The following is a 24,264-nucleotide window of genomic DNA, read 5'->3' on the forward strand; positions in this document are numbered from 1 at the left end:
ACAAACTGCATTTATACATATTTCTGAAGTATTGGAACCCTAAAAAGGGGAGTAAAAGGAAATTATTAGTAAATACATGTAATAATCCTCCTTTATTTAATCCTGTATATAAAATACAGACATTTTTTTTTTCATTCAAAATGTTGAAATCCCTTTTACGAGTTTACATTTTCCTTGTTTTTTTTATTTTAGATAATTTAGTGTTTATTAATAATAAATTATATATATATATTATATTTTCTACATTATTTCTTTTTAATAAAATATATTTCTGATAATTAATAATAATAATAATAATAGAAAGGCAGCGGTCGTTGACAGCGTTTAATATGCTTGTGGTTATACAGCGAGGTAGATCTGGTTGTATACGTTTTGGGGCGTTAGTCTCCAGCGTGACGAGTTCTTTCCTAAATGATTTGTTGGTCCTCACATTTGATTTTGACGCGCGTTCCAGTAACCCTGCGTCCTGTGCGGAAAATATGCATTAAACACAAAAATTCAGTGGAGGGTCGCTGTTCAAAGGTTTGGGGGTCACTTACAAGGACAGTATAAGGGGCAGTATAAGAGTCCCTATTAACCCCTTTAGTGCCAACTAGGCAGGTAACTGAAGAGTACCCATGTGATGGGCTGGTTGGCGTTTGGCAGGTTAGAGAGAACTTATTTACCCCATAGGACATACCTGGCCTCGTGGCCCTGACTGCCGGGGTAGGCATGCGGGGCCCTGGCCTGGCCGGCTTGCGGTGTCAGGTAGGACCCGGCCAGGTTCGCTCCTCCTCTGAGCTGCCGGAAGGCAGCGTCTGCATTGATGGCGCGTGGATTACCTGCCGCAGCTGCAGCTTGGTGCTTGTGCTTCTTATCTGAAAGTCAAAAAGTAGATTTTAAGCAAACCAACAAGACTCCGAGTGCAGGTAATGGGAAGATGGCGGCGAGTGTGTACTGCATGCTGCCGAGCTGTGACATTGTCCCGCTGCCGCCGACGCGTTTACCGCCGGGTTCTGTTGCTGTCCGTTTAGCCGCATTCTTATTCATACGCAGGTTTTCTTTTTCTAACCACTACACATTAACAGCGTTAGTTCTTTGTTTTGTGAGCGGAATCAGCCGACGCGAGTCTAGTTACACGGATTTACTGAATGTACTCACGCTTACTGGCTTCGTTCTGCAAGATGTTGTCCTGCGGGCTATTTAAGCGGACGTCGGCCCCAACGAAGTGGTGCACCCCCCCAGACAGGCATACATTCGTTACTCGGAAATGGTGGGGTCGGGACATGATTAACGTGGGAGCGGGATACGCCACGTCCATACCGGAATTCGGGTATGCCAGCGCCTGCGGACAAAAAAACTGCATTTAAACATATGGCTTTCTTTGCGCAGACATGCATGGGATGGACATGAGTGGGATGGACATGAGTGGGATGGACATGAGTGGGATGGACATGCGCGGGATGGATATGTGGCTCCTGAATTTAATACAATATATTTTTTATGGTTTTTTTTTTTCACCAGAGGAGATTACGAGTGTTGGCTAATCAAATACACAACAGCGTTTCTATGCCGTTTCATAAAACCCCATATCTAGACCCTTTCCTGGCCAGCGCCGTACTTGCTGTTCCAGGTAATGCATCTCGGCTCTTGCTCGCTCTTCTTGGGTCACGGCGACTCCATCTAAAACCTGCAGGTTTTGCAGCCGGAGAACGACGAGCTGCCGGTGGAACGTTTTACGGGACATCTATAGGTAAAGATCGAGATACGAGACGGTATATAAAGGGTCTCCAGCGAATGGGGATTTGGTGTCACAACAACAAATATATATATATATATAAAAATATATATACACACAATATATATATACTCACTGGGTTTCCAGATACGGAGAGTTCTAGAAGCGTGGGAATAGCTTCCAGCTTGTCTATTTCTGACATTTCCTGTTGAAAGAAGAAAATACTTATTTTTGCGGCTAGTAACTGACAATATTCACACCGATCGGCTGAAAAGTAAATGCAGAAGGACTTATTGTAACAAATCTACAAGAAGAACGCTCTTTAAACCTCCTCGGTGACTTTAGCACCGAGGTTGCTTCCGTACGGAACAGGAGCCTTTAGTTGAAATTGATACTTTTTTGGGGCCAAACACAGAAAAAGATGTAATGTTACGCAAGTTATCAGGACCTCGCAGGTCTCCTCTTCAGATGGAACGGTTAATGGAAGAGACCCAGCTAGTGAACGCACTGAAATCCCCCGGCAGAACCCGTTGTATATTTGCATTAAGGACGGTACCTGGAGCTTATTGAATCCCACGAAGAGCTTCTGTAACTTATTGAGCGGGGAGAGGTTACCGAGGTCCCGGAGTCGGTTCTCCTCCAGGTTGAGGCAGAGCAGCGAGTTGGTTTCGGCGAATGAATTCTCGCCGATAAGTTTAATCCGGTTGTGATCCAGCGCGAGCTCCCGCAGGGACCGGAGACCTTCCAGTCCTTCCACTTGGCTGATGTCGTTCCCTGTGGTGACAAATTGTTTCCCGTGTGGGGATTCACGCAAACATACACTTTACACGCTTACAATGGGACGGCCAAAGGAACCTCATCGCGGTAGAACAACAAATTGTCCATGCTTGCCCTCGCGGGGAGGCTTCAGGATCTCCTCGGGAGCACTTTGTGAAGAGCACACGAGACACACACTATTCGGCGGATCACTGGTCAATGACCATGCGACAGGGATGTCTGGAGGGAATCTTTGAAATCTACCCCAAAATGGGATCCCGCCCTTATCAAATAGGTTGACCCGGTTACTTTTGTATCGATTATTTCTTTTTGTAACCGAACCATGTGACAACCGGCTATTAAAATTGTAATTGTATATCCGTGAACTATTTATTTATGACCTTCGCCGAGTCATTTCATTTCTCACAGACCGAGCCCACCCTTTACGATCTGGTTTATAGTATGAGTGTGGGGGTCCCGGACCCCTGACCCGCCACTTACCCGGTAAATGGAGGGATTTGAGATTCGGGAGCCGGCTGAGCTGCAGCTGGGGCAAACCACTGATCCCGTTATAACCCAGGTGGAGGACCTCCAAGCTCGGCATGACGGGGGCCAACGTCTCCCCGCACAGCGCGTCTCTGTAACGATACGATAATAATAAACCAAGGGCATCGGGTAAAAGATTAAAATTTTGTTCGCAAATTCTGTATTTTTAAGGATACTTTCCCTTTAAATCTTTATTTAAAATATAATATAATAGACAAACACGCTGCTATTACCCTTTGTGCCCTAATTAGGCAGCGATGCAAGCAAACGGGAGACAGATATATTAATCAATGAACACAGAAACACAGGATTTTGCTCACAAATGGTGACATTTTCAGCCGGGAACGCCCCAGGCGCTTTACATTAATACGAGATCAGAGCGCGGGTGATCACCTGCTTCCCTTCGACTGCCCGTAGCCGCTGGAGGTGACCTTCTGGTGAAGTATCTGCCGGTTGGTTAGGTGATGTTGGGACTTCTGTCTGGGCAGGAGCGACTCGATGCGATTGTGGTTAAGGTACAGGTTCTGGATAAGAATAAAACATAATATCAGCTTTCTGTGCAATTATTTTAACAGGCCAGTTCAGAGAAACTTGTGATGTCTACTGGTGGAGCCAAGATGCTCGGAGGTCCCTTCCTTAGACATTTTTGCTGTCGTCTTTGAGTTTTCGACTTTACCCTGGAGCGTGTAGGGTACCAAAGCTGGGTTCTGAGATAGGACTTGGCTGGTGTTGACTGGTACTGGAAGGAACATGGTGAGATAGGACGTCATACCAGCCTCCTTCCAACAGGAATCATAGTAGGGGAACGGATCTCAAGCCCCCCTGGTCATTAGACCGCCAGAGTGGCGTCCCCTACAACTGCATGGCTGGTGGATACTGGGATGAAGGAAAGGCTTACTGGTGGATATCACCCCCGAGCCCTGGTGACAGCATGGGCGAAGTCCAACGATACCTTCTCGATTCCCGCTAATGACAGGCACGTGAGGCCGGGGTATATCGCTGACATTAACCTCCAGTAAGTCTGCGTATTATTGTATTGTGTTATTCATAGAGCATCAGACTGGACGGATACGTCTTCTATACCGATATTACTTATTTATAGCGGAGTCCGTCTTACTGCTGAACTATTATTCGATCTTAAAGCAGCAGAACTATCCCCGTTCGAAGCTTTAGTGTTTTTATAAAAGCACGTTATGCGCCGTGATTTTGATGTAAATTGGAAATGCTAGAAGGCGCGATGGGTGAAGGCGGGAGGTGAAAAGACGCGCCGACAGATTTATGGAGAAAGAAAGCAGGAGAGAGAGATTTTGAGGCATCTCCGGCCTTCTGCGCCAGGAGATCGGAAACATAAAATTTGCCGGCAGATCGGCCCCCCTGGTCTCGTCTTAGATCCAGGAGCCGTATGTCCATCCCATGCATGTTTAAATCCTCTCACTGTATTACCCTCTACCATTTCTGCTGGGAGGCTGTTCCACTTATCTACCACCCTCTCAGTAAAGCAAAACTTTCTTACATTCCATCTCAGCCTCCGAGCCCTAGTTTTAGGTTATGGCCTCTTGTTCTGACCTTTAGATATTTACTAGACGCCTCAGGCAGAACCACATTTGTTGTCATTCAGACTCCGGACCCCTACATGCTCCCCTAAAGCCTTCACATAGCTTGTGTTCTTGTAGAACACAACAGGTGGCTGGTTACGGGCCCATCATCATCATCTTGGGCTTCACGGCCAACGCTGGGGGCCAGACACGGACAGAACGCGAAAAAAAAAAAAATTACCTTCACATTCGAGAGGAAAATCAAGCCACTGAAGGACGTGAGGTTGTTGTTCTCCAAGTTCACCGTATGGGTCCTTCTAAAGTGATCGACGGGGAGGAGATCGACCGATCTAGAGAGAAGGGAAAGAAGACAAAACATCAGCGAGACGGTTCATTGAAAAATACGTACGCGACGTTTGTATTGTCCATAAAATACCTGATCGAGGAGGATCTCCAATTTAACTCTTGCAATTCAGTGAAATTCTGGTGGCCGATTTTCTCCGCAATCATATCGGAGGTGAGTCGCCCTCCAAAAACATCCTTGGCGCTTTCGCTCTCGTTTGGGTCCTTAAAGGAAGAGAAACATGGATTTAAAGCCTTTCCCAAGAGAACAGAGAGAGAAGAGAGAGCGAAGAGAGAGCGAAGAGAGAGAGAGAAGAGAGAGAGAGAGAGAAGAGAGAGAGAAGAGAGAGAGAGAGAAAAGAGAGAGAAAAGAGAGAGAGAATAGAGAGAGTGAGAGAGAGAGAGTGAGAGAAAGACCGCAGCCAGGGCTGGTTTCCCTTCGTACTGTACAGCTTATCATTTTCCAATGATTGTTTTTCTCTTTGTATTAATTTTCGATTATACTTTAATATTGTCCGAGTTAATTTTATTAAACAAGGATTCTACCCAGTGCCGTGCATTCACCTAAGCAGAATGTCAAAATATGAGGTCATATGGAATGGGCAGCATTGGTGACACGTTATAGAGAAGCTGATGCAGGTATATGATGACGTTAAAAGATTATATATATATATATAGTTTGATTTCATTTTTAAGCATTACATACCACAGCGGTTCCATCCAGGGCTTTCAGGGCTGGAAGGTGGAAGATTACAAACAATCTGTAATTATCGGGTTTCACCAACGGATTCCCATACAAGTCCAAAATCACTAAATTGCTTAAACCCTAAGAAGATAACAAAAGTAAAAAACTGTTACAAAAAAAATATACCGGTCATAAGAACATACACTACTCTTCAAAAGTTTGGGCTCACTTAGCTAATTTTTTCGATGGAAAACAAGGACATTTCTGGCTGTAACGTCATTGCAAAACGGTTTCTAACCATCAATTAGCCTTTTAAACTTGGATCAGCGAACACAACGTGCCAGTGGAACACAGGAGTGATGGGAGTGATAAAGGGCCATTGGAACCCAGGAGTGATGGGAGTGATAAAGGGCCATTGGAACACGGGAGTGATGGGAGTGATAAAGGGCCATTGGAACACGGGAGTGATGGGAGTGATAAAGGGCCATTGGAACACAGGAGTGATGGGAGTGATAAAGGGCTATTGGAACACAGGAGTGATGGGAGTGATAAAGGGCCATTGGAACACAGGAGTGATGGGAGTGATAAAGGGCTATTGGAAAACAGGAGTGATTGGAGTGATAAAGGGCCATTGGAATAAAGGGCCTCTGTACGCCTATGAAGAGATTCTATTAAAAATCAGCTCCTTCCAGCTACAATAGTCATTTATAACATTAACCCCGTCTGCGCTGGAAATCTAGGAAAGTAAAAAAGAAAACTACGAATGAAGCGGACGTTACCTTCAAGGAGTAAACTTCCTGATTGCTAGCGATTTTGTTATGGCTTAAGTAGAGTTCTAGTAACGCGAAGGCCTTCTGCAAACCGACCAATGAGGTGACGCCGTTGTTCTCAGCTGACAGGAAGTGAAGATGCGACAGGTTGTCGATGGCGTCTCTGTCGAAGCTGGTAAGTTGATTGTTGTTAATGCTGAGCCGTCTGAGCTTAGTCAACTTTGAAAGACCTGGAGAGAGAAAAAAAATCCGGTAATTACAGCTCTAATACATCCAGAGCATCTAAAACATACACAAAATATTTAAAGTATTTTATAGTGATATACAGATTAATGAAAAAAATAATTACACCTTAAAATCACGACATTAATTAACAATTTTAGTTATGTGGTTCACCCACGCTAAAATACTCTATGAAAAGGATAGTGACTACAAGTGATATTCTGATTTCTGCTTCTTAATATTTTTCTAATTATTATTATTTTTATTATTATTATAATTATTATTTACTATTATTATTATTATTATATATCATCTTTTAATATTTATATAACAATTGTAATATTATTATATAATATTTATTTTATAATTATAATTATATCTAGTAATTATATCATTATTATAATATTATTATCAATAATAAAAAAAATAATATTAATATTATATAAAAATTTTAATATTATTATATATATTATATATATTATATATATATTATATAATATTTATTTTATAATTATATCTAGTAATTATATCATTATTATAATATTATTATCATATCAAATCAAAGCAGCCTTCTGTTCGGAATGTGTAATTCTTCTATTAAAAGGAAATTAAGAACAAAAAAGCTACAATGCGTGCCAGGATATCGTATGTAAATTAGTTCATACTTATTTGCATGTGATGGCGATCTAAGTTGTTACTTTTGTTGCACTTTGGCAAAGTATTGTTCCTTCTTAAGCCTTCTAGGATCCAGCATTGTGTACCCAGAGATCCAGGTCACATTTTTGCTGGGAACCTGTGCCTTCTGATGTCATCATGATGATGATAAATAAATCAAACAACAGAGGTGCAAATACCTTCCAGGGTTGCGATCCGGTTTCCATCCAGATAAAGTTCCTCTAAGTTGACACAACGCTCCAATCCTTCGGTTTTCGACAGATGATTGTTACTGAAAGACGCCCATCTCAAATTTTCCAGCTTTTCTAAATGTGAGAGTCTGAAGAGATTTTGTCCATCGAAGTTAAGTGATGTAATCTAGAAAAAAAAGTCCATTCCATGTAATAAATAGAGGGAGAGAAACAGAAATGAGAAATGAAAATTTTTTTTTTTTAATTTATAGAATAGGGGGCGATATAGTAAAATTCAGTGAGGGGAGAGGGATATTCTGCCATCAGAGAAGAGAACGGAATAAATGATTTAACATTTGGACAATCTATTTCACGACCATCCAGTGCAAATACGATGGTTTTTTTTTGCACTTTATATATTTATGGGTTGCTTTGGTAACAGACATATACACTACCATTCAAAAACGTCCTTGTTTTTAAAAAAAGAAAAGCAAGTTCTGTGCATTAAAATAACATGAAATGGGTCAGAAATCCAGCGGAGACGGGGTTAATGTTGTAAATGACTATTGTAGCTGGAAACGGATGATTATTAATGGAATCTCTTCGTAGGCGTACAGAGACCCTTTATCACTCCCATCACTCCTGTGCTCCAATGGCTATTTATCACTCCCATCACTCCCGTGTCCCAATGGCCCTTTATCACTCCCATCACTCCTGTGTTCCGATGACCCTTTATCACTCCCATCACTCCTGGGTTCCAACGGCCCTTTATCACTCCCATCACTCCTGTGTTCCAATGGCCCTTTATCACTCCCATCACTCCTGTGTTCCAACGGCCCTTTATCACTCCCATCACTCCTGTGTTCCAATGGCCCTTTATCACTCCCATCACTCCTGTGTTCCAATGGCCCTTTATCACTCCCATCACTCCTGTGTTCCAATGGCCCTTTATCACTCCCATCACTCCTGTGTTCCAATGGCACGTTATGTTCGCTGATCCAAGTTTAAAAGGCTAATTGATGGTTAGAAAACAATTTTTGTAATTATGTTACAGCCAGAAATGTCCTTGTTTTCCATGAAAACAGCCGAGTGACCCCAAACTTTTGAGCGGTAGTGTAATGTTGTAAGTAAAACTAAATACGAATGCGCGTGTATTCCATTTCTGTGCTGAGTTCTCCTCTAGCCGTGGGTATGTCTTGCTGTCTTGCGGGGGCCTTCCATCTTTACCTCCTAGAAACGCACGTTCCCAAATCTCCGTGTTTTATGAATAAATTATTATCGGAACTAAAAGCTGCACGGAATATAACAAAGCCGAAGCAGGGCTATAAATAATACACGTAAGTGTAAGTAAGAGCACAAAACGGCGTGAAGTGTTTCTCACCGAGTGGAAGCCGCTCACACTTAAGTCAGCGCTCGGACTCAGGCAGTCCCTGCTCGTCAGGAGTTCAGGAGAAGGCAGGAGACTGAGACGGCGCGGCTTTACGGGGTCCGTTCCACACCTGGCCAGCAGCGACAGCTACAAGAACAACGAAAAAGCAAACTGTCAGCAATTTCCAAGAAGGAACCGGCAACATCGGGACTCCTAAATCTCTGCAATCTAGATTGTAAGCTCACGAGTCGAGCCCTCTTTCCCTAATGTATCAGTTCTAGTTTGAATGAATGGACTGTATATAAAAATAGATACAATAAATAGGTCTTGTGTTACATCTCATGGTAGCTTGGCTTCCCTCTCTGCATTAGCCTCTGCCACTTCTGCTGGAAGGCAGCTCCACTTATCCACCACTCTCTCAGCCAATACTTCCTTAGTTTACTGATCCCCTACTTGCGTCCCTTTCTTCCAAATAGCTTTTGTACATTGCCAACCTCCTTATTCTGTTCACACTTTATTTTTGTTTTTCCATATTTTTTGCATTATTTATTTTTAATTTTTGCTGAAAATTTTATTTTTTTTAAGCCTTTTTCAAAAAAGATAATGCAATCCCCTTCACCCCCCCCTCAGTAAATTCAGCAGTACGGCGCTGCGATTCACGCATATACCGGTCACGTCACACGTTTTTAACCCCTTAATGACAATGCATTGTTTTTAATGGGTTTAAGGACAACCCATTGTCCTTAAGGGGTTAATTCTTCTATTAACGAAGTTAAGCTTTAACCTGAGATATTCGGGATCCGGAATAAAAGTCCTCGGACTCGGAAATGTCTTTTTCGGTGACGAGCTTCCCGTCCAATTGAGTCAGAGACTTTAATCGTCCAATCGCAATCTTGCGCACCAAAGCTGGCTTGAAAAAAATAAATAAATAAATAAAAAAAAGGGGTTTTAGAGGAAAAAAAATATACATTTATAGCAGCTATGGTTTAACGTGTATTAAATCCGGCCGTAGAACCCATTTTATTTGCTTCCAGTGATGGTTTTCTGGATGAGTCCCATAATGAGAATGTTTATGATAAATAACCCCAGAAACGACATCACGGAGACCATTTTCTCTGAGAGGTTTCCAGAAAATAGGTCAGGTATTGAAGACGATGCGGCGATTGTCCCTCCTCGCCAAATTATAGCATCCTTATTACAGGAAAATCACAGATTTTCTCGTTTTTTTTTTTATCTTGGTTGCGGCACAATAAATAGTAACGAGAAATGTTGTCGGTAATGGCCGGGGTAAAATGACATCATTATGACATTAAGATAAACATGATGTGCAAGTAAAGCACGGAGTAGGATGGGGGCCGGTAATGGAGGTCCGGCTGAATGAGAGCCCCGCACACAATAAAAACGGGGACATCGAAAGGTAATCACGTATCGAAATCTATAGATTATAGAACCCGCCAGCATATCGGCCCCATTCGGCCCCTGTCTAGTCTGCCCGTTTCTCCTGCTGTAAAGACTCAAACGTTAAACAGTCGTTGGTCTCGTCTTAGATTCAGGAGCCGTATGTCTACCCCATGTATGTTTAAATCCCCCGCCGTATCGGCCTCGGCGCGATTCACTGACCTCCTGCCACGGGTTGTTCTGTACATGCAGGGACCGGACATGCGCCGCCTGCTTGTGCAGAATATTAATTTCTTCTCGGGTTTTTGTCAGCCGGTTCCAACGTAGATCCAGGTATTGGAGTTTCCCGCAGCCCCTCAGCCCCTCCAGCGTGGTCACCCGGTTATGACTGCAATCCACGTACTCCAAATTCGGCTGCGACGATAAAACAAAGCGATTGTAATATTAACAATTGATATTAATCTCTGCCGGCAGTTCGGCCCCCATTCGGCCCCCGTCTAATCTGCCCCGTTTCTCCTGCTGTAAAGACTCAAACCTTAATCAGTAGTTGGTCTCGTCTTAGATTTAGGGGCCATACGCCTATCCCACGCATGTTTAATCCCCTTACTCTATTAACCTCTACCACCTCTGCTGGGAGACGGAACAGATTTTGTTAGTATTGGCAATGCATCCTCGATGCAAATTTTAGTGTTATTTTTGTAATTAATATTTTATAAAAGGATCCTTGTACTCAGGCAGACTTTATTTTTAATGTAGAAGTAGACTGATCTGTGACTGTATGGAGGGATTTACTGGGATCTCCCCGGGGTCTCACCTCTTCGTTTCACCCTCTATGACTTTCGGCGTGCCCCCCGAAAACTTCCCGCAAACGAATTGATTATATTCCTCACCACGTATGAGATATCCTCCAGACTAGAAAATTCATTGAAACTAATGATCAGTTTCCTGAGGGCGTTAAGTCTGAAGATGTCCTTTAATTTACTCAACCGATTGCCATGAAGATCCAGCACCTGTTCCAAATAAAACGAAGAATCTTATTGGTGAATCCGGAACCAGTCTGGGGGCCTTATTACTGTATACAGCGCTGGGGGTTATTACTGTATACAGCGCTGGGGGGGTATATTACTGTATACAGTGCTGGGGGTTATATTACTGTATACAGCGCTGGGGGTTATATTACTGTATACAGCGCTGGGGGGTTATTACTGTATACAGTGCTGGGGGTTATATTATTGTATACAGCGCTGGGGGGTTATATTACTGTATACAGGGCTGGGGGTTATTACTGTATACAGCGCTGGGGGTTATATTACTGTATACAGCGCTGGGGGTTATATAACTGTATACAGCGCTGGGGGTTATATTACTGTATACAGCGCTGGGGTTATATTACTGTATACAGCGCTAGGGGGTTATATTACTGTATACAGTGCTGGGGGTTATTACTGTATACAGTGCTGGGGGTTATATTACTGTATACAGCGCTGGGGGTTATATAACTGTATACAGCGCTGGGGGTTATATTACTGTATACAGCGCTGGGGGTTATATTACTGTATACAGCGCTGGGGGTTATGTTACTGTATACAGCAGTGGGGGTTATATTACTGTATACAGCGCAGGGGGTTATATTACTGTATACAGTGCTGGGGGGTTATATTACTGTATACAGCGCTGGGGGGTTATATTACTGTATACAGCGCTGGGGGTTATATTACTGTATACAGCGCTGGGGGTTATATTACTGTATACAGCGCTGGGGGTTATATTACTGTATACAGCGCTGGGGGTTTGCTCTTACTGTTATCTGGCTGTAGATGTTGGATTTAGATGCTGATAGAATTGACTTTTCATCTAAAGTGATTAGTTTTGGTTTTGGCTTCAAGACAGGCTCCATTTTAAGAAGTTCCTCATCAGATTCGCACTCCCGCGATAAATCTCTAACACCGGTCGGTGAAGAAAATAACGTCGAGTCCTCCTTAAAAAAAAAAAAAAAAAAGTTATGTTATCCCATTGTACAGCTCTACGGAATTTGATGGCGCTATATAAAACAACAATAATAATTCAGTGGCGCTTTTACAACATAAATATGCACTTTGACAAGAAGAGTAACGCACCTTGAGACAGACCCGAGAGGGAAGCAAAGGGAAGCTAAAGCAGCCGTACCTGGGTAACGAATTCAAAGTCCACGACGTACTCCGGCAGAGCGAGTTCACCATCGAAGACGAACCACTCACACTGACGCGAGCTGCAGGAGCAGGCGGCGTGCTCCTCCGAGGAGCAGAACCCTGCTGCGAAATAACACATAATATCTGTTAGCCTTACGATTAAATCTGCTTGTTAACAGATCTCCTTCCCGTCTCCAGTGCCCGGTGAGAATGGCTCATTCTGGGCAGGAAACACAATGGTATCTATGGTAGATAAGTTTGGCTCCCAGCAGAGGTGGTAAAGGGTAATGGAATAGGCATATGGCTTCTGAAACGCCAATGGCCACAGAGACACACTGTGCATAAATCTTCATGACTATGCACTGGAACGACAGATGAATATGTATTTTTTCAGGTTTATCTAAAGATTATTTAAATTGTTTTAATATATTTCAAAATATTTTGAAATGAAGAAAAGAAATTTGTAAAAATGGCCGAATCTCTCTAATTGGAAACGCCGATTTTTTTCTGGACGTACCATCGCTTGCAGGATATAAATTGCTGTTCTCATGTTTCCTCGGTCTGAAGACTGAATTGGATTTGAAGTAATTCTCAGGTTTGATGGGGACGTTTTCCCGCGCGATAACGCTGTGGCCAAGGAAAACTTTACAGATGACAAGTTTTCCTAAGGATAAAAAAAACAAACAAACATATATTATTAGGGTTCTTTCAGTGTGGGAAAAGAAGGAAAAAAATTCACCAATTGACCAAGTTAATAAAATCTATTTTTTTCCTGGACTTTGCAAAGTATTTTAAATTATGCAAATGTAAAAAATCATCCCACAAATGCACAAACGCTAAATTTTAGAGCAATCTATTATATACAGTAAATTATTTTCAATAAAGATCAAAATATCCCATCAGATTTGCAGCCGCGTAAAATAATAAATATCATCACATTTCCTGGAATGGAATTGTATTTATTATTTATTGCATTTATTATTGTATTTATTTATTGTATTGATTATTGTATTTTTTTATTATTGTATTTATATGTTGTATTTATTTATTGTATTTATTTGTTATATTTATTATTGCATTTATTATTGTATTTATTTATTATTGTATTTATATGTTGTATTTATTTATTGTATTTATTATAGTATTTGTTATATTTATTATTGTATTTATTTATTGTATTGATTATTGTATTTATATGTTGCATTTATTTACTGTATTTGTTGTATTTATTATAGTATTTATTTGTTATATTTATTATTGTATTTATTTATTACTGTATTTATATGTTGTATTTATTTATTTATTACTGTATTTATTTATTGTATTTATTATAGTATTTATTTGTTACATTTATTATTGTATTTATTTATTGTATTGATTATTGTATTTATATATTGTATTTATTTACTGTATTTGTTGTATTTATTATAGTATTTATTTGTTCCTTTTATTATTGTATTTATTTGTTGTATTTAGTTTTGTATTTTCACGATAGGAGGTAAATGTAATTTTTTAGAGTATAAGCTCTTATGGGCATCGTCTGTTCCATATGTTTCAAACAAGCTTAAGACGTTTAGTGAATAAATGGCAACAGTTAAAGCCATTTTTTCCAGTATTTGGCAAAAAATATCTGGCAATAAATAGTAAGAATGATTATTAGTATTAGTATTATTTTTTTTTCTTGAAAATCGAGGTCGTCTTTTATTCAGATCTCTGGCACGCGCTGCCAAAGAAACCCAACGGAAAATGAATCAAAAATTAAAATCTCAAAACCCTTCTGAATGTTTTAACATAATTTTCAGCTTCCTCTGCCCACCGGATCAAGATATTAAGGAGGCTCGACATGACTCAATGGGATTAATTGGAGTACGATAAAGGGCCGCCGCGGACTGTTGGGTTACCCGCAGAACGCACTATACTGTTTGTTTGGTTACCGTATTTAAAGCTCTCCGGGTCGTGGTTTCTGGTTTTCTCGGCCATGGATTGCTGCTTTTGTAAGCACTCGAGTCTGGAACCTTCACAGAAGCTCACGCTGTTGGCCAGCAGGACAGCGCTGTCTTGTTCTTGTTCATACAGCTGCCACAAACACAAAGTGACACATTATTCACGGAGACAATAGGGGACGTCAGAGAGTATATCTACATCCATACACTGCAGCAAGGAACGCCATTTTAATAAAATATAAGTATACAGCGTATAATTTTTTGAGGTCATCTGTACATAATCCCCAAAAATGTATAATTCCCAAGCGCTGTATACAGTAATAACCCCCAGCACTGTATACAGTAATAACCCCCCCAGCGTTGTATACAGTAATATAACCCCCAGTGCTATATATAGTAATATAACACCCAGCGCTGTATACAGTAATATAACCCCCCAGTGCTGTATACAGTAATATAACCCCCCAGCACTGTATACAGTAATATAACCCCCAGTGCTATATACAGTAATATAACACCCAGCGCTGTATACAGTAATATAACCCCCCAGTGCTGTATACAGTAATATAACCCCCCAGTGCTGTATACAGTAATATAACCCCCCGCGCTGTATACAGTAATACAGTGATATTTTGGAGGCGTTTCTCGTCTCAAACACCACACTGAGCTGATGCTTTATGGCGATGCTAATAAAGTCCGTTCCTCCATAGACTTTCATTACTCAGAGTGTCTGCCTGGGGGATTAAGGCTGAGCCATTCTATTGTTTCCCACAGGCAGTACCATAAGGAGTCAGGGGGTTTGTCTAGTAGATTGGGGGTCAGATAACAGCGCGAGAATCATGCAAATGGCTAAAAACATTATATTATGGGACACAAACTACAAATGATTTAAAAAAGAATACTAGTAAAAACAAAGGTGAGTAAAAAGAACTGGAAACCAACAGGTTTAAAATGAGGTATATTTAAAAAAAACAGCATCATGTAATATGTTACCTTGGCTACTTTATTGTCCCTGAAACCGCGCACAAGCACCTGCAACAGGTTTTCCTTTTCCACTGGAAACTTTGGGTCAAAAACATGAAAAAGGTACTCGAACATCTTCCGGTGGTTTCTGTACAGGAAAGGGTAAAAAAAAAAGTAAATTTGATGATTTTTTTTTTGGAAAATGTTCAAAAACAATTAAAGAAGAACAAATGTATTTACAGAAGGTCCTGGTGACCTCCAGCAACTATTAGGATGGCAGAGGAAGCGACTGAGATTGTCCGCCGTCACCATAACCCCCCCATTCTACATTTATGGAAAGCATTGGATGATGGGTACAAAAACTGAACCAAAAAAATCAACTTACTCCGAGTCTCCTAAGTCTTCGTTTTCCATCAGTTCTTGCATTTTATCCTCAAACTGCATCCGGAGGATCCTGTTGTGCACCCTGACTATCCGGTTTATTTTCACCCCAGAGATTCCGTAAGCCTTAAAATCCCAGGCACAAAATCGCGATAAAATCAGATCGTAACACGATTTAAACCTGCGCGGGGGAACACAACGCATCGTCACATGACATTTATATTGGCTGTATAGGCGATAATGTCGCTTGGTGGTGCGACGAGAGGAGGCTGGGATACCCAGAGATCCAACGGCCCTTTCACACGTAGAACCACAAATACATTTTTAACGGGGACCGCCGAGGAACCTAAAGGAACCCCCGAGGAACCTAAACCATGTGAGAAATCAATGCATGTGACGTGCGTTACTTTGTCGCTCTTGTCCCGTTATACTGCATGATTTTTAGGTTTTCCGCAGTGTTTCGATATTGCCGCTTTGTGGTTATTTTTGTGGTCTTGCTCTGTTTTTAGTGAGTTTAGGAACGAGGTCCCCGACCCGACCAACTGGTATTCTTTGTAGGCTGCTCCAGAGACCTTCTACACAAAGATCCACGAGAGGGTGAACGGCCCCGCCATTTAGATGATATTCACTTAATCGTATACAGCGTGTGCCTTTCCCTTACAATCTCCAGTTATAGAGCTGGGCTCATTTGCATGCAAGGCGGCTCTTTTACCCATCATGCATCACTCTGTCATACCCAACAGAAGACTATATCGTGGTTATTATCTCCAGCAATAAGAACGCCGGCTTACCAGGGATCTGATGGAACACCTTCTTCAAAGCGAACGTTCCCAACGGTTTCCAGCTCCGTCTGCAGGAACCGGACCAAGAGATCAAAGCTTTCTTTTGTCTTCGTAACTTCTTTCTCACGAATGGCTTCTATCCTGAGGCACAGATTAACTCTTTAGGGCAACGCTCACTAATAATTGCATAATTAGACACGCAAAATCCACAAATATTAATAATTTGATGAATAGGTAAAAGCATGCAAGAAGTTATTCTCGTCGAGACAGCTACGCGGGTACCTGGAGAATTTTTCCACCCCTGAGCCAAAGAAATATATCTGAGGCTGAATTTAAATTAGGGATTTGGACATCCCTACCCCCTGCACAAAGCAATGGCCCATTGTATAAGTGCATTAAACGCTCACATAATGTATGGCGGCAAACATCCAGGTAGCGATTGGCGAGGAAGGATAAATGTTTGTTCTCTGATGATGATAATCTGTGGGCATCGCCCGCTAAATACCTGGACTTACTCGTGCAGGCGCTGGGTCCAGAAGATCATCCTCTCTTTCAGAGCACATATTTTCTTAAGAATCTGCTCTACCCGGTTTGAATCCTTCCTCTGATTTTCCTCGTCGCGGTCCGACTCGCCGGCGTCACAATGATCTTCATCACTTCCATGGGAGGAAGGGCTATTCTTTTGGATACAGCCTGACGGCCGAATGCTGGATAGTTCTTGCTCGAGCTACAAAATAAAGGCGTATCATGAAATTCATATTAAATTAAGTGTTTAGCTCTTTTTATCTAGATCTTTTATCTTTCTAAGCCTTTAGAACATGGTTAATAGCAGAAAGTCTAAAACAGGAGTGCCCAAATTGCCCAGAGAGTAAAAATATCTACAACGGTTACAGTGAAACTTTATTAATAAAATATCGTATAAATTGCTAAACATGTTTTTATGTGGATTCCAACGTTTGGACCGTGTTATTCAGAGTGAATAACAAACAATACTTATCCACGTTTTCCGTTATAAGACTTACGCTTTTGGTTAAGAAACTCAGCACTTTAATTTGCTCCTCCGGAAGCTGCTTTTCTTTGCTTTTCCGCTGCTCCAATTTGTCCGTCTCTTCCTTAAGTCGTCGGTGAATAGTCTTGACTCGCATGTTATAATACATCATTTTTTTCATCACTGTGGACTATAAGAGAAGAAAAAATAAAAGAGATTAAGTTCATGTCCCCAACCGAGGGTCTTCTACTCAACTTCTTCTTCTACGTCAGATCAACCCGGCAAAGATGGCGTCTCGAAGAGGAAAGTGGATCTGCCGGGATAAGATAATGATGGAGCCACCCGAGCCTATCTGAGGCTATATCTATAGTGTTGGAAGCTCCTATGGAGTGTGGCTTCAAAGAACATAAAGAACCCATTGTACAGCGCTACGGAATTTGATGGCGCTATATAAAACAGTAAATAATAATAATAAATAATAATAACTTTACATGCTCGCAGCCCAGACATGTTCTCCATGGACTCCTTACAGAGCTTCGTGAGGTCAGTTTACTTACATCTGCGAAATCCTTGATTTGCTTGCTGGACACATCATACGTGTCGAGCGTCCGCAGCTGAGGCACGTGGTATAGAACGTGGATTGTGTAGTTACACAGAAGGCACACGGGGTTTGGCTCGTATTCTGGATCCTGCAGCCCCAAATCCTTCAGGTTTGCCAGTCTGGCTAAATTGGTGAGTTCCTGAAGAAAGGAGAGAAATAGAAATCAGATGCCAAATAGATTTGGAATTTCTAAATAGGACATACATAGGAAGCGCAGGACACTGCCTACTGGCCCCGCAGCGGCCCTGATGGGGGCCACAATAAACAATATACAGCTATCTACGCTCACTATAGCTTTGGTATGAAATACGCATAAAGGATGCACGGATAAGGAGCCTTAAGCTGAATCCTGACTAGTCTTAAAGTCCTACATCACCCATAGAAACATGGAAGACTTTAACGGCCCCATTCGGCCCCCGTCTAGTCTACCCGTTTTTCTTGCTGTAAAGACGCAAACCTGTCGCTGCCCTTGTCTTAGACTCAGGAGCCGTATGTCTATCCCATACGTGTTTAAACTGTTTAAACTCCCTCACTCAATTAGCCTCTACCACTTCTGCTGGGAGGCTGTTCTACTTGTCGTCCACCTTCGGAGGGTTTATTCACATGGCCTAGAAGTTGGAACTGTTATACAGAAAAACATACTATACCGTGAAAGATGATATTTTATTTCCGGATAGATTTAACCGCTCAAGTTGTGCATTGGGATCCAAGCACTGCCCTGAAAAGAGAGCGAGAGGCGGCCGAACATTAACCGTGGAGAGCGGACACAGCGGCGGGTATAGACGCTACGACTATAAATTATACAGAGCGGGATTTCTGGAATGACACCGGAACAAATACGAGAGATAGCAGCGAGAGATAAAACTGAAAAATCCCAACTGTGACTCAGATAAAGCAGTCTGCAAACCGCGGCTTTATCGGATTTCCAGAACAGGCGGTAATTACATACACGCGGTTTGTTAATAAGGCTTAATAAGCCAGTGTTTTACCGTATCGCTTGCCTGTTATCGTTACGATGAAATAAATTGTGTGATCACAGATAGGGAGCTAATTGAATGGAGTTCAACACATATTCTTTGCGCGCTTTCATTTACATACCTATCGAGTGTATAAAATTCCCAGCCAGATTTAACTCTTTTAAATTCTGCAAATTATCCAATCCCTGCAAAAGGAAAAAAAAACAGATAAACTTTATAACATAAAAAAATAATAAAAAAATAATAATAAAAAAATAATAATAAAATAAAAAAATAAATAATAAAAAAAATATATAAAAAATTGCAAATCATTACTATTGTATTTTGTTACATTGTAGCTGTGAAGATTATTGTGAGCTCTTATTAAGTACCACGGAAAAAAAAAATCTCCTTGAGCCTAAAATCCAACTGCCTACTAAAAAAACTCAACTTTCTTTAAAATAATTAATAATTAAAATAATATTTAAAAAAATATATTTTTATTAAACATATACCAAATTTTAAAAAATAGATTAGTATTAAATATTTTAAAATAGTGTGGGAAATACCTAGAATCATAAGTATGCCTTTTTATAAAGACAAGAAAAAAAATGTAAAGAAAGGAGAAAAAAATATAGCCTATTTAGCTACATAACAAACATGAAAATATCTCATTTTAAATACTGTTATAAACACAAATGATTGAAAAGAAACATAAACTTATTACAAACTTTATAGAGACAAAAATATTTTTAAAGGACATTTTTTTTTTTTGGGGGGGGGGTAAAAAAAGTTCACTTTGTCATTGCACAATTAGACCCGTGGCGCGTGCGATGGATTCTTTAGACAAACCTCTATTGCTTCTATTTCATTATCGTTCAGCCAAAGCACTTCTAACTCTGTTAGTGGTCCCAGACCCTCAATTTTTGAGATGTCGTTATGATAAAGATAAAGCTTTTTCAGTTGGGGGCAGTGCTGAAGTCCTTCAATTTCCTGTAAGAAAGACAAAAAAAAGGAGTAACAATTAAAAGTCGAGAAGTCGAGTGCAGATGAGGTCATAATGTATCGGCTATTCTAGCACGCAGATGGCTACTTGAAACTGTTAAAAAAAAAAAAAAAAGTTTTGTTTTATTTTTTTATGCATATATGCTGCCGCTCAAAAGCGTCACTTAAGGGTCACTTAGAAATATCCTTGGTTTTTAAGAAAAGCAAATTTTGTCCATTAAAATAACATGAAATGGATCAGAAATCCAGCGCAGAATGACTATTGAAGCTGGAAACGGATGATTTTCAATGGAGTCTCTTCATAGGCGTACGCGGGTCCTTTATCACTCCCATCACTCCTGTGTTCCAATGGCCCTTTATCACTCCCATCACTCCTGTGTTCCAATGGCCCTTTATCACTCCCATCACTCCTGTGTTCCAATGGCCCTTTATCACTCCCATCACTCCTGTGTTCCAATGGCCCATTATCACTCCCATCACTCCTGTGTTCCATTGGCCCTTTATCACTCCCATCACTCCTGTGTCCCAATGGCCCTTTATCACTCCCATCACTCCTGGGTTCCAATGGCCCTTTATCACTCCCATCACTCCTGTGTTCCACCGGCTCTTTATCACTCCCATCACTCCTGTGTTCCAATGGCCCTTTATCACTCCCATCACTCCTGTGTTCCAATGGCCCTTTATCACTCCCATCACTCCTGTGTCCGAATGGCCCTTTATCACTCCCATCACTCCTGGGTTCCAATGACCCTTTATCACTCCCATCACTCCTGGGTTCCAATGGCCCTTTATCACTCCCATCACTCCTGGGTTCCAATGGCACGTTGCATTCGCTGATCCGAGTTTAAGGCTAATTGATGGTTAGAAAACCCTTTTTGTGATTATGTTACAGCCAGAAATCTCCTTGTTTTCCACGAAACAGCTCAGTGAATGATAGTGTAACTTCCTAAAACAGTTTTCTGCCTCTTAAATTCTGCATATATTTGTCCATTTCTGGCAAAAGACAGTTTTAGTGAAAATTTCCCTTTAATATTTAGTTAATGATGCTCACGCTGGGAATATTACGCATATTAGTATAAATGCTTCTGAGTAACGCCTCAGGCTTTTAAATGTTAACGCACTTTGGTCAAAAGCATAATCCACTGGAATGACTGCGTTCTCAGTAATTAAACCGTAAAAAGCGGGCCCTGTTTTGAATTTTATTATAACCATAAGAAACAGACTCGAGGCCATAATCTAAAACTATAGTGTCAGAGGTTTAGATGTAATGTAAGATAGTTTTATTTACGGAGAGGGTGGTAGATAAGTGGAACTGCCTCCAAGAAGAAGTGGTAGAGGGTAATACAGTGAGAGGATTTAAACATACATGGGATAGGCATATGGCTCCAACAATTGATTAAGGTTTGAGTCTTTACAGCAGGAAAAATGGGCAGACTAGACGGGGGCCGAATGGGGGCCGATCTGCTGGCAGGTTGTATGTTTCTGGGTGACTATCTGCCATGACATCATGCCGCATCATATGACAACTCAAAGCCTCAAGGAAGAACAGAAAGGCCCAGTTCGTAGGCTCACTTTCAGAGTAATAATGAATATTAATATTATATATTTTATATTAAATTAATATAATATTATATTAGTAAAGAGATCATACGGGTTGATTACATCATAAGCGGGTATTTAATGGGTGGCCCTCATACGCCTTTGCTACAAACGACTAACCATTGCAATCTTTACAGGTGACGATAACTTACGGTTAAGCGACATTCAGTAACCCAAAGCTCTTGCAGCGAGCGGCAGGACTCGAGACCCTCGATCCGTTCTATATGTTGTCCGACTAGAACGAGGCGCGTTAGATTTGGAAAATAAGACAATCCGACCATCTTCGGGTAACCGGAGAAAAACATTTCAAGCGTTCCCGTAGCCGGCCCTTCTTGATTGATCTTTTCGAAGTTCAAACCGTTACACATACACTGGAAGACGAAATGGAAATAAATAAAATGTCAGTGGGAATACGATCATCGAATAAAGTTTGGAAATTCAAAAACTGTCCCACCTGTGCGTACCTGCAGACAGTGTTACTATATCAGGAAGGTTTTCTTTTATTACCTGTCTGTGATTATTTTATTAAACATGCACGGGATCGGCACATGGCTCTGAGTCTTTAAAGCAGGATAGACGGGTGACTGGACGGGGGCCGTATGGGGCCGACCACCCATCAGATCTTTCTCTTTGTACCAATAACGCCTCTTCTAGCTTTTGATGGGGACTAAAAACAGGGAAGGCGAGTTCAGGGCAGGTCGTGAAAGCAGACCTTGATCCAAGGGCCACTGAGCCAAACTTTATAGGATAGCGTCCAACTTCATCCCAGCTCATCAACTACAGGAGAATAAAAATATATATTTCTACTTACCAGCTCTTTAATAACTTCCTCGGAATCGAGGTCCTCGCCCGAAATCATTTTCAAACGGAATTTGATGAGGGTGCTCGGAGTCCCTGTTTGAAAAAGATGATGAAGATGATGATGATGATGATGATGACGATGATCTATTTACATTGAGAATTAGCTGCTATTTTTTCACTACAATTACTCGCAATCCACGTAACTTCCCCTCCAAACCATATTAAGTTAGAAGCTTCCTTCGGGTTACGGGCGATTCCCCTGCGTGCCGTTAAGTATACCAGTCACCGTAATTAACTCTTTTCCTGCCGGCTGGATCAGAAGCAGACGCCATCCTTCTGTCGTTTAACAGCCACCACTGACGTTGTCGATATTCTTCACAAGGACAAGCAAGAATAGCGAACGCAGCGACGGCCGTCCGAGAAATAGCAGCCCTCGGTGTGGAATAGCCTTTCGGACACTAGGTGGCCATATAACAGCACTAGAACTATTTGTGGCACGGGGCCACGTGACATACATAGCGTAGCCACAATCATACTCTTTAAATAAGTGTTAGTTGTTGAGAAAAGGGTTAATATGCTGTCGTTGCCCCCTGTTATTCTCTGTATAAAAGTATATATATATACATATTATATATATATATATTACATTAATATATAAACAGGTGCACATACTGTGTGTGTGTTTCTATATATATATATGTTCATATCTGTATGTATGTATGTATGTATATATATATATATATATATATATATATATATATATATATATATATATATATATACCGGTATATATATATACACTGTATATATAATTATATATATAGATGTGTATATATATATATATATATATATACCCAACAACCTTCACTGTCCCCCAAGGCCTGACCTGTGTGCCGGCCAGGATGATGGCACATACCGAGCACCCTCCGTTAATCCGGCGTTGGGAGTCCCGGTGAGTCCACCATGAGTCCTGCTCCCCTCCGGCTCAGGTCCGGGCACCGGCCGCGTCTGCTGCCAAGGAGACTGTTGCTATGACAATAAAGCACCGTCTTCGACTGTAGCCAATGAACGCGAGGAACTGAGGCATGTGATGTAGAAACTGTCCAATGAGGGAAAGGATTCTTGTGCGTGCTGGGAAGCGGCGTGTGATTCCGCAGGGTGGAGGGCGGAGCTGGCAGTCACGTGCTTAGAATACCCGAGTATTAAATAGGGTCCTATGGACCGTCCCATACAGATAAATAGGCTCTCGCCTGAGTATATAAAGCGCTTTTGCTGACCCTTACACACACATTATATGATGGAGGACTGGCCCAGTGCTGGCTGAGGGTCACAGGAGTCGGTCCCCTGCTGGCTGAGGGTCACAGGAGTCGGCCACTGCAGAGCAAGCAGCCACCTGTGCTGTGTAGTTTGTTATATTCTTGTTCAGCCAAATGCAGTGCTAAATATGGACAAAATATGGATTTGTTTCCATGGTGACTGCCAAGAGGTGTGACCCCAGAATGAGCCCTGCTAAGTGTGCGTGCGCAGGACTGGTCCCTGGCCAAGTGTCACCCCAAACCCCACTGTCTGGTACGCCTATTAAGAACCTGCCTCCTGACCCCTCATTCTCTGGAAAACAAAGAGTTAAGTGATTTATTCTGAACTTGCCTCTTTATTCCACGCCTCTCCTGCTGAAGCCCCGGCCGGTGGTGGCCCTTGGTCCGGCAACCCCCCCCCAGGCCCGCTTGGTACTGAGACTGCCCAATGGGCTTCCCAAATCCTGTGACCTCCATGGTATCCTGTCCCAATCAGGACTTTCCTTTTGAATCCAAGACAGTTGCCTCGTATCTGTATAATGCCACCAATAACACCAACAAAATAAAGTACTTGAGAGGGCGAGCCGGGGGCTCTGT

The 24,264-nt window shown here is 41.6% G+C and overlaps 1 protein-coding gene across 1 annotated transcript; it reads right to left on the reverse strand.

The window, feature by feature from the left end:
• Positions 1 to 309: 309 nt before the first annotated feature.
• LRRC9 (leucine rich repeat containing 9) lies at positions 310 to 23,373 on the reverse strand. The gene is made up of 33 exons (XM_053475545.1): positions 23,289 to 23,373; positions 22,383 to 22,465; positions 21,724 to 21,942; positions 19,820 to 19,960; positions 19,110 to 19,173; positions 18,659 to 18,729; positions 17,968 to 18,150; positions 17,445 to 17,600; positions 16,938 to 17,149; positions 16,432 to 16,563; positions 15,645 to 15,821; positions 15,290 to 15,407; positions 14,288 to 14,429; positions 12,871 to 13,017; positions 12,352 to 12,473; positions 11,987 to 12,163; positions 11,076 to 11,195; positions 10,408 to 10,599; positions 9,572 to 9,697; positions 8,800 to 8,934; positions 7,428 to 7,605; positions 6,361 to 6,581; positions 5,603 to 5,722; positions 4,991 to 5,121; positions 4,796 to 4,904; positions 3,413 to 3,543; positions 2,975 to 3,111; positions 2,274 to 2,491; positions 1,854 to 1,922; positions 1,601 to 1,726; positions 1,141 to 1,324; positions 680 to 857; positions 310 to 466 (listed from the first exon to the last, which is right to left on the reverse strand). The coding sequence occupies exons 2-33, from the start codon at positions 22,428 to 22,430 to the stop codon at positions 427 to 429; spliced, it is 4,524 nt and encodes a 1,507-aa protein (XP_053331520.1). The 5' UTR covers positions 22,431 to 22,465; positions 23,289 to 23,373; the 3' UTR covers positions 310 to 426.
• Between the last annotated feature and the right edge of the window lie 891 nt (positions 23,374 to 24,264).

This window comes from Spea bombifrons, chromosome 9 (assembly GCF_027358695.1).
Source record: "Spea bombifrons isolate aSpeBom1 chromosome 9, aSpeBom1.2.pri, whole genome shotgun sequence".
In the NCBI taxonomy this organism is placed as follows: domain Eukaryota; kingdom Metazoa; phylum Chordata; class Amphibia; order Anura; family Pelobatidae; genus Spea; species Spea bombifrons.